This window comes from Lonchura striata, chromosome 6 (genome assembly GCF_046129695.1).
Source record: "Lonchura striata isolate bLonStr1 chromosome 6, bLonStr1.mat, whole genome shotgun sequence".
NCBI lineage: Eukaryota > Metazoa > Chordata > Aves > Passeriformes > Estrildidae > Lonchura > Lonchura striata.
This window is the reverse complement of record NC_134608.1, coordinates 39,452,767-39,462,492: the sequence shown is the minus strand read 5'-3', so window position 1 is coordinate 39,462,492 and position 9,726 is coordinate 39,452,767. Positions and strand designations below refer to the sequence as shown.

Here is a 9,726-nt window from a genome sequence, read left to right as displayed (position 1 = left end):
AGAAAAGTACTATAGGGGTCCAAAAGATCTAGGATATTAGCCATAAGAAAAGAAAGCTTTAATGAAACAGCCCTATTTCCCCCTTACAGTAAAACATTCTTTATTGATAGTCAAGAATTAAAACCCTTAAGCTTTTGATAATCATAAAAACTTTTTTTATAGCAGCTGAAATGAGGATTTTGATTCTGATTTTGATTAGTTCTTACTAAGTTATGCAGTTCTCCCAGTGATCATGTTCCTGTGAAATTTCTCCAGGACCTGCACTTGCTTGTGTCGAATGAGGATGTGAGGACGAATTTTGGCAATGGCCTCTATTGCTTCCTGAGGGCTCCAGTGATGCAGCTGAAATGGCAGAAACCCAGCAAGTGAAAATCCAGTTGATGGAACCATCCTGGAGGCTATGGGCAATATTAGAGGTGTTAGAAAGCTTGCTGCTGCTTTGCCCCCTACGTTTACTCAGTGTTCCTCTCAGAGAGGCCTGCAAGTCACACATTCATTAAATGAGTTGCTCAGTTATAGAGGAATGGTTGCTGCCTATGTCCTCCACTTTCTGCCTCACTCAGCCTTCCTTCTTGTTGTGAACAGTTTCCTGTTCTAGCCCCACTAGACCAGAGCAAAAATGCAGCTTGATTTTTATTTTTTTTTTTTTTTTTATCTCTACTGGTACTCCCACTGCATTTGAACACTTAGTGAGAAACTTTTCTTTTCAACAGTAATGGAAGATTTTCCAGGGAGCACTTAGTAACACCAAGGGAAGAATTCACAGGTGGGATTTTGTTCTTAGTGCTGGCTTCCCCAGTGGGGTTGGTAGAGGAACTCAGAAAACAAGTCAGTTCTCTTGATCCTGAATTGCGTTTATGGAAAAGTGTAGGAAGGCTCACCACTCCAGTGAACCAAGGAGAAAATACGAACAACAAAAAAGTATGTTTATCTGCTAAGTGAGATAAACGTATGTTCCTGAGTGACTTGTTATTCTCACCTCAATCTGTTCCTCCACAAAAAGAAATAAGAAAAGCGGAATAATTCAAAATTTGGATTCAAAACAAGGTAAGTTTGAGGCCTCTCTTACAATGGGTGTCCAAGCTCTGTAAAATCATGAAATATTAACCTGTACATGCTCAGACACCCTGAGCAAGAGTAAACTATAAAGGTTGTCTGCATTTTATTTCCATTTTTTAATGAAAATTCACCCCATTTAGCAGAGACTTCTGACCTGAATTAAGTATGCTGCCACCATGGTGGCACTGCGGGAGCGTCCTGCCTTGCAGTGCACATAGACGCTGTTACCATGGGCTCGGTGTCTCAGGATGAACTCCACGCCCTTGTGCAGGTTTTCCAAGGTGGGGACTCCCGTTAGATCTACAGTGCTAAGACGCAGTTGCTCCACTCCCATTGCCTCCCATTCCTGTAACAGACATAGCAGATTTGGTCAGTGAACTTTTGGGCTGTTTTTTTACTGAAAGAAACTCAGAACCTGTTGAGACGGTTGGGAAATTCAGAGAGGCTGTAAACAGACTTTGAACATCAATCCTTCAAATCAGATGTATGGAAATTTCAGTCCTGGTCATCAGAAGGTAGTAGTTAAAGTAGAAAAAATGTGTTTCAGCTGAAGAGAAAGAGGGAGGTTGGAATCTCTTTCCAACCCTAAAGGCATTCCTGTATAGTGATGTACGTGGGCTGCATGCTTCCTGTATTTCCCTGCTACTGCAGCTGCAGTTCACTCGCATGCTCACGTTTTACCGGTTTGACGCACAGTTTTTTAAGTCTGCTTAGGTACGAGTAGTCCCAGCTTTGCTATCACAGGACTTGGCGGTTGCTGCCGGGATGACGGCAGGAGGCGGCTAAAGCCTCACCTGTGCCGGGACAGACGGCGATGAGAGACCGGGCGGGAGGGCTGGTCGGAGGTGGGGAGGGACACACCAGCAATCCCGGGGCTCACCTGGGGAGAAAAACAGAGGAACCGGGTCTCGTAGTCCTCAGTGAGGGTGACCACGCCGCGCACGTTCTCCTCCGCCACCAGCTGCGGGCACAGGCACCGTAAGGGACCGCGGCTCCTCTCGGCCCGGCCCGCCCCGCCGCGCCCGCCTTACCCTGCGGATGCGCCCCCGCAGCGGCAGCGCCCCGAGCAGCACGACCTCGTCGATGCGGTGGAACCAGGGCCGGTGGGACCCGGGCAGCCGCGCCCGCGCCACCGTGTACAGCAGCGAGGGGTAGAAAAGAAGCCGCGCCGCGCCGGCGCCCAGCGCCTCCACCACCCCCATGCGCGCTGAGGCCGCGCCGCACCGCGCCGGGCCGGGCCGACGGGCGGGGGAGCGCCGCGGACGCGCGCACCGAGCGTCACCAGCGGGGACGCCCGCGGCGGGGCCGGGCCGCGGGCGGGAGGCGCCCGGCAGGGCCGGAGCGGGGCGGGGCCGGGAGAGGCGCGGCGGGGCGGGCAGAGCGCGGGGGGCGGGCGCTCCGCCCCGGCCCCCCCACGCCGCGCCCGCCGTGGTCTCTCCCGGAAGCGCCGCCATCTTGCAGAGCCGGCCCGAGGCGGCGCAGGCAGCGGAGCGGGGCGCGGGCGGATCCCGGGGCAGGTGAGGGCGGCGCCGCCGGGAGGAGCTCGGGCCGCGCACGGCACGGCAGGGACAGCACGGCACGGCGGGGACGGCGCGGGGCCGAGCCGAGCCGGCGGGAAGCGCGATCCGCCTCGCGCAGGTAACGGCTCCTTGCCCCTTCTGCCCCGTTCCCCGGCGCTCCCGCCGCGAGGCCGCTCGGGCCGGGCCGGGCCGGGCCGGGGCGGCCGCCCCGCTCCGGCCCGCGGGGGAGCCGCCGCCGCCCCGTGCGCGCCATCCCGGGGCGGTGCCGCCCCGCCGGGAGCCCCTCCGGGGCCCGGAGCGGGAGGCTGCCGGGTGTCGTATCTGATCCGAGCGCTGACAGCGCCGCGGGCGGTGGCGCTGCGGGTGCGAGCTCGGCCCGCGGCGGCGGCGCCATTGGGGGCGGGGGGGCTGCGGCGGGGCCGGGCGGACCCCCAGGCGGGGGAGCGGCCGCCCCGGGCTCGGCCGCCGTCCGCCTGCCGGGCTGGGCGCCCCGGGCAGCTGCAGGAACCTGGGGTGCGGTTGCTGTTGTCGTCGGTATGGCGCGGGTCTGTCCGCTGGAGCGGTGAAATGTGTGCTGGTGCACTAGGGGTGGAGGCGAGTCCGGCATACGAGAAGCACGATCAGGGAAATTGGAGTTCAGTGCAGTGTGAGGATTTGCAGTCCTCGAGTATGAGAAGGCGTGACAGACACTACTGGAATGAAGCAGGAAGAGGAATATAAAAACCAGGAGAGACGAAGCGTAAAATTGGTGATAAATACGTGAAGAAGCAGTAAAGGTTGATAACAGCATGCTTTATTAATAGGACTGTTACGAGAAGGAAGTTGAGAGGCAACTTTAGAAAACACTCCTTTAAATTCCTGAGGAATTGTGGCCCAGACATTTTCACCTTTAAGGCACAGGCATTCTCTTCTCCCAGAAGTTGTCGGGGAACATTTTTCAAGCATTGCAGCTTTCTTGTATGTCCTGCTTGAGTGTGATCATTGGGTGTGTTTCACCAGTTCACCGGATTTAGAAAAGTATTTGGCTTCGAATCCTAGCTTACAAGAGCTTGTGTTTTCTGAATGTCTTGAATTTGTGTTTTTATTTTTTGTGTATGTCTGTCCTTTTAATCTTATTCTTTGTACCAGTGATCACAAAAATTGCTGAACTCTCTCCTCCTGTCTTTCATTGTCTCCTCTATTGTTTTTCTCTAGGTTAGTTCATCAAATAGATTTTACTGCACTGACTTGGCATTGCACAGCCATAATAAACCCATCACATTTTTATTCTTTTTTCCATTCCCCTCGGCTATGTTCTTGGGATCTCTGCATAATGTGAAATACTGTATCTTCCTAGAATTGTGCCTGGACCTAAGTCTTGAAGAAGCAGCATTGTTGGAAATACAGCTGCTGTGGTAGATGTTTAAAATTAATCCATACGTCTTTAGATTGAGCCAGGAAATGTTAAGAGTGGGTACAGCTTGCATCTAGCAGCTTAATATGTTCAGTTGCATTCCTGCTGATGAAGAGCCCTCAGGACAGGAGCACAAATCTTATACCTGCTCAGAGATATGGGTGCAAATGTATATACTATAAAATTCTTAAATAGAAATTTTTAAATACGGTGATGTAAAGAATTATTTTTTCTTTAGATGATTACTGTTCTCTTTCAGCCTCTGCTCACATTCAGAATTATTGCTGATACTTATTTTGGGAAGATGTACACTGTTCTAAGGAGTGTATTCACCATTTTTGGATTATCATTCTTGCATATCTGTCTTTATTCTGTCTTTATTACATAAAGGTTTTCCTTTCCCTAAGTTTCTAATGCTACGTTGGGGAAAATCAATGTCCGATCCTAACTGCTGTGTTACGTTTCCTCTTTTTGTATCTGTTTGGATTTTTTTTTTTTTAAATAGGTAACAATATAATTGATGCAAGCCTAGGACGTTCTGTTTACATGCAAAAGAAAGCAGTAGCACAGCATCTGCAGAAAAGCAGACAATTGAAAAGTGACTATTCTGAAGTCATGAACACTAAAACATGAAGATTTTGTGTTAGGTAGTTTTGTTTTGAAAGTGAATTACCTACAAAGCAAGAAGAATGTATCTATTTTTCACTATGGGACATAGGGTAACGAAGTCCATAGTTCTGCTACTGTGTTCTTCTTACTGTATCCGTGTTTCTGCTTGGCCTCCAAAACTTGATGCACTTGTAGGATTATCTTTGCATGGCAGGGGGAAGGTTCTTTTAGTTCTTCTGCTACAAGTAGTGGTTCTGTAAGCATGCTCCCTGGCACCACTCGTCTAAAGGGGAAAGCAGGAAATGTGGCAGGATCATTGAGATACAATAGTTGTCTATCTCATGAATAATAAATCCATGCCTTGCCAAGTAACCTGTACATCAGCTGAAGAATCATTGGTTGAAACAAAATATGATGCTTTGAAATAAGGGAAATATTTATAATGTGTAAATTTTCTTCTAAAATCACTAACAGTATCCTGTATTGGTTGAATTTCATAAAGGTGGATGCTTATGTGATTCTTAAATATTTAGATTCACTTTGAATTAAGTAAGACTCTACCTGAAATCCAGTATCTAATTGAACTTATTGGGAACCTTTGTTGTGAGCAGGTTGCTCGTTAACTATTTCTTGCATATTTTTCTGGAATGTGGCTGTTCTATTGATTATCAGTTACTGAGTCATCTGCCACAAATCTCTTCAGAGTGCCCACTCTGATTTTTTCTTTAGTGCCTGTTTCAGAGTAGGTGGGAAGTGAGACAAATTGTCATAATTTTTGATATTTCCTGGTTATTAGCCTTTAGCACTGAGATCCAAGAACCCACTGTTCTGGCTGTTGAACTGGAGACTGACTGTTCTTTAGTGAATATGTCCAGTTTTCCAAGACATAATGTGAGACAGCTGCAATAGTCAAATGCACTCAGATCTATATTTCTTCTTTCTTGTTTTTCAGTCTTGCCATGAATGTCTGAAATATTTTATTTCAATCTGGGCATGTTTAGTATTGCTTGTCCTTCCAAGACTATGTGCAAAGTTATTCAGTGCCTTCAGGCAAGAAGGTATGTTTTTTATCCATTGATCAGATATTTGGCAGGAGAAAAAATAATAGTATAGAAGAAGACTAAAATATTTCAGTATTTATTAGAATGGGGATTGTAAATTGAGGAAAGATATCTAGGGCCTCTAGTGGGTATTTCCCAAAGTATCACAGAGCAGGATCTTGAGTGGTGATCCTGTTACAAGATTTCTTGAGGCAAGAGAGATCAGATCATCTTGATTGGAAAAAGTAACCAGTAGTTTTACTGCCATTCTTCTAGTCATCAGAGATACTTGTTATATGAATAAATGCAAGAATGCAAAATACCACATTTTCTGCTATTGTTCTCTACAACAGTATTTTATGAAGATGCCAAGACACTTTGTGTTTGGGACATAAGAATGAAAAGAGAGAGCTTTAGCATTCACATTTAAAGAGGAGATTTCCCACATATCAACTGAACATCATCTTGTTTGCACGTGATGTGAGACTCAAGCAAGTAGAACTAAAATATACATTGGGTCAAAGCTGTAGTGCCACTTAGTCTGCAAGTGCTTTGCTGTAGGGAGGAACAGCTCACAAGTGAGCAGTGATGGACAGAGCAGGCTTATTTGTGTGACAGCAATGGAGTGCAGCACAGTCATCATTCCAAGGAAAGGAAGTCATCTTTGACATCTTGAGTGGCTTCAAACTTCCAGCTGTCTTAGCTCTGTGTTAAAGAAAATGCATCATTGCTAGCTGAATTCAGGATGAAAAATGAGCAGCTAGATGGCTGAACAGAAATCTTCACTAGTTTCCAACTCTTAGTGAAGATTTTCAGTTTAGATGATGCAGTTTGTGTCACAGGTATGTGTAAGTCATAGCCTTATTCCAAAAGAGGAATCCTTGTCCACAAGCTGTCTTGTCTGTCCCGTGTATGCGTGTTACCTGTGTGTCTTCAGTATACTTGATATAGCATGGTCTGTCATCTTGTTTTGTTTTTAGAAAAGGTGTGCTGGCTTACTGGCTGCTCTGTTAGAGGCACAGTGTTAGTGGCAAACTGACAAACTGCAGGTTTTGATAATGAGTCTTTACCAATTTAGAATAGACTTATAAATGATATAATGGCTTGGCTTGCAGTGGTAAAGTCCCAGGCAGATTTATATAAACTGGGCTTAAACCCATACTATCTGTGATTTTTACATTGGTTTGACTAAATTGCTTGTAATATAGCATAGACTAACTAGCTTGAGTATTGGTGAAATCCATGCAAATGAGCAGGCAGTTTGAGTTCTTTGTCCTTTTCAGCACCACACCTCTAGGAGATCTTGAATGAGCATGTGGATGAGAGGATGGGTGTTTGTTGGGTGTTTGTTGAATATCTGATGTCATGCTGGTGTGGTATCCTTTGCAGGCTTTCCTTTGCAGAGCATTTTTTTAAATGCTTGCATACTCTGTATTCTCCCAGAACTGGATGCTGTCCTAATTCATATAAGAACCCAGGTGAGTGTCTTACATTGTTTTTACTTTAAATTAAATTGAGTTTTTCAGGACCATGGCTTCTTTTTTCACCACTATCAAAACTGTTCTTTTGGGTAGTTTTCACTTCTGTCTGCTGGCTGTTTTGTACTTCACCTTTCACAAAAATAATGTAGTTGTTATCCACTAGATTTCAGTATTTCACATGTCAAAGTAAAACTGTTTTCCTTCAAACATTATTTAAAATTCAGGCTTTCACTGAACCCATGCATATTCTCTGCTATTTTTGTCCCAAACTATGCAGTTCAAAAGATATTCCAATGTAGGCATGCAATCCACAAATTTTTTAGACTCTGTTGGAAAGGGAATATTCATGTCTGCTTTTTCCAAAGCAGAGGAGTTTGTAATTCAAATCAAGCACTTAGCAGACAAGTCTACATAAAAAAAAAAAAAAAAAGGTAGCATCTTTCTTAATATATGTAGAGGTTTGCAGGATGGACACCAGGCATCTTATTATCTCTGCAAAATCTTACAAGATAGAGTTTTGATAAATGTTTCTACAGAAGGCAATGGAATATTGATCTTTCAGGAAGAGAGCATGTATTTTGAGCATCACTTCTAGCTTTTACATTTTGTGTAGGCACAATACAGTGTAAAAGTAATTCTCTAATTTATAGGTTTGTCTACCAAAGCAGAGCGCCATCTGAAAATATTTTTTGCCTACTTACCTGTATTTGCTTGTTACTTGTCTTCAAAACTTTTCTGTTCTCCATTTAAAATTCTGAATTTAAAAATACTTGGGTGACAGGTCAACTTAGTGATGAGTTGTATTTCTTCTTAGGTTTTTGTTGGTTGTTTTTTCTTGCGCGTGATTGTTTGATGACTACAATGGTAAAAATTCCTTGCAGGGTCCTAAGTGACATTAGAATTTATACCCTTGAAAATACCAATATGAAAAAGTTTTTTGGGGAAGAAAAAGATTTATATATTTACGTAAGATTTATGTGTTTACTTCTCTAAAGCAGTTTTGACTTCTCAGAAATCCATGATAATATGCATTGGAGACTTAGGAAAAGTTTAGTGGGTATTTTCTGATACTTATGGACTAAAGCCACCCATGTTACACTCTGAATTATGCATTCAGTGTCAGAATTTGATCACTATCAGAGACTGGCTGTAGGTGGTACTGTCTGTATTTCACAGTGTGGAAGCTGCTATGACACTATTTGTCTGGTGCAGAATTTACTTTGGACTTTGGGTTTAAAATTATTTTTTCATTTAATTCAAAACTAAGTTTAATAGTCATTTCTTGGGGAGCAAGACTAGGACACATATTCTTGATTCTTATTTGTAAGGAAAATAATTTAGACTGTGCTTAGGTATAGAGCTAATTGTGTGTATGCTGTTATCTTCCTGAATTTGCAGGGAGCCTAAACCATTATCTCAGTAATGAGAAATTTGAAAAAATATCAGGATTGTTGGTTTTAATCCAGCATTTTTGTGTCTACTTGCACGTGACATTAACAAAACTCCCCGACTAGTGTGCTACCCTGAGTTCTGAATTGTCTGCTGCATTCCTGATATAGCTGGAAGTTGCAACTTCCACTTACTTGTGTGAAAGAAATTTCCTGGCTGCTCCTGTAAGGTAGTTTGGTATCACCGCATAAATGTGGGATACACCAAGGAGAAGCAATAGGAAGCAGCATGCAGTAATAAATTGCTTATGAATAATGATGCTTTTTAAAATATAATTGAAGCTGCTTTTGAGTTTGCAAACTGTCTTACTTGTGTACTAAAAATCGAAATAGACTGTGACACTTCTATAGTTTTTTAGGGTTTTTTTCTGTGAAGACCTATGGGTTTGGGTCTTCAATTACACTTACTCCGCTCTTTCTGTGCCAGAATGTGAAAGGGGTGGGGTGGCTGGAGGGAGAAGAGGATGCAGCACAGAAGTGCATTTCTTCTGTTTTTAAGAAGAATGCATAGGAAAAGGTTTAGTTAGTGTTTAAACACTGGCAAAAGGACTACAGGGATAGCAGACAAGATATGACAGGTCACCATAGTAATTAGTATCACCCAATGAGAAAGGTCATGCTTCCTGGTTTAGGACAATACTTGAAAAAGGAGAAGGGTTTAAAAAGATTTCTATAATTCAATTTGGGCGGGAGGGGGGAGAAGGTCAAACCAATAACTTAATATGTGGGGGTGTGTGTCCAAAAGCAACAAGGAAGACTTCACTAGTTCAGTAGTTATTGAAATGTTGGTGGTTGTGGGGATTCCCTGAGAGGAAGATTTTTGTCTTGTTTCTGAGTTGCCGCCCAGATTTTGTTGGTGAATTATGTTAGGTGTTCATGTATTATTAAGGTGGGCGCAAGCAAAGTGGAGTTAGAACTCATTTCAAAACAGTAACTCCTTTAGGTTTGTACACTTTAATTATTTTCTCTCCTTGCATGGTGTGACAGTGAATGAGGGTGTGTGTGTGTAAAGGAACTTGTCTTAGCAATGGACTCTTTCAGAGACCATGTATGGGTAAAGCAGTTCAGCTGGTTCAGCTCCTGCTCCTCCCTCTCGGGGAGCTGAGCAGAATCTCTTCTGCTGAAAGGGTTGTTCCACTTTCTGCTTTCTATATTTGTCCAGCAGAGCACACTGGC

General features: G+C 44.3%; 2 protein-coding genes across 7 annotated transcripts in view; one reads left to right on the top strand and one right to left on the bottom strand.

The window, feature by feature from the left end:
* Window positions 1–29: 29 nt before the first annotated feature.
* Window positions 30–2,303, bottom strand: PTPMT1 (protein tyrosine phosphatase mitochondrial 1). Of its 2 annotated transcripts, none has more exons than XM_021533265.3 (4): window positions 2,091–2,303; window positions 1,940–2,020; window positions 1,214–1,405; window positions 30–342 (listed from the first exon to the last, which is right to left on the bottom strand). In XM_021533265.3, exons 1-4 carry the CDS (start codon window positions 2,259–2,261, stop codon window positions 211–213), a joined length of 576 nt encoding a protein of 191 aa, XP_021388940.1. In that variant the 5' UTR covers window positions 2,262–2,303; the 3' UTR covers window positions 30–210. The 2 variants fall into 2 exon arrangements, with proteins under 2 accessions (XP_021388940.1, XP_077640345.1); XM_077784219.1 differs by having other exon boundaries at window positions 133–398.
* Window positions 2,304–2,515: 212 nt separating this feature from the next.
* Window positions 2,516–9,726, top strand: part of CELF1 (CUGBP Elav-like family member 1) — a 53,593-nt gene continuing 46,382 nt past the window's right edge. For all 5 annotated transcript variants that reach the window (XM_077784214.1, XM_031505038.2, XM_031505039.2 and 2 more), the window contains exon 1: window positions 2,516–2,576. The gene's annotated coding sequence lies outside the window, so the exon portion shown is untranslated. The remainder of the gene's footprint in view (window positions 2,577–9,726) is intronic.

What these genes read in the sequence shown, in the direction of transcription:
- PTPMT1 (XM_021533265.3), bottom strand. Translation starts at nt 2,261, where the DNA reads ATGGGGGTGGTGGAGGCGCTGGGCGCCGGCGCGGCGCGGCTTCTTTTC. An exon ending in TGCGGGGGCGCATCCGCAGG is followed by an intron (nt 2,021 to 2,090) that starts GTAAGGCGGGCG and finishes CTGTGCCCGCAG; the next exon opens with CTGGTGGCGGAGGAGAACGT. An exon ending in TCCTCTGTTTTTCTCCCCAG is followed by an intron (nt 1,406 to 1,939) that starts GTGAGCCCCGGG and finishes TGTCTGTTACAG; the next exon opens with GAATGGGAGGCAATGGGAGT.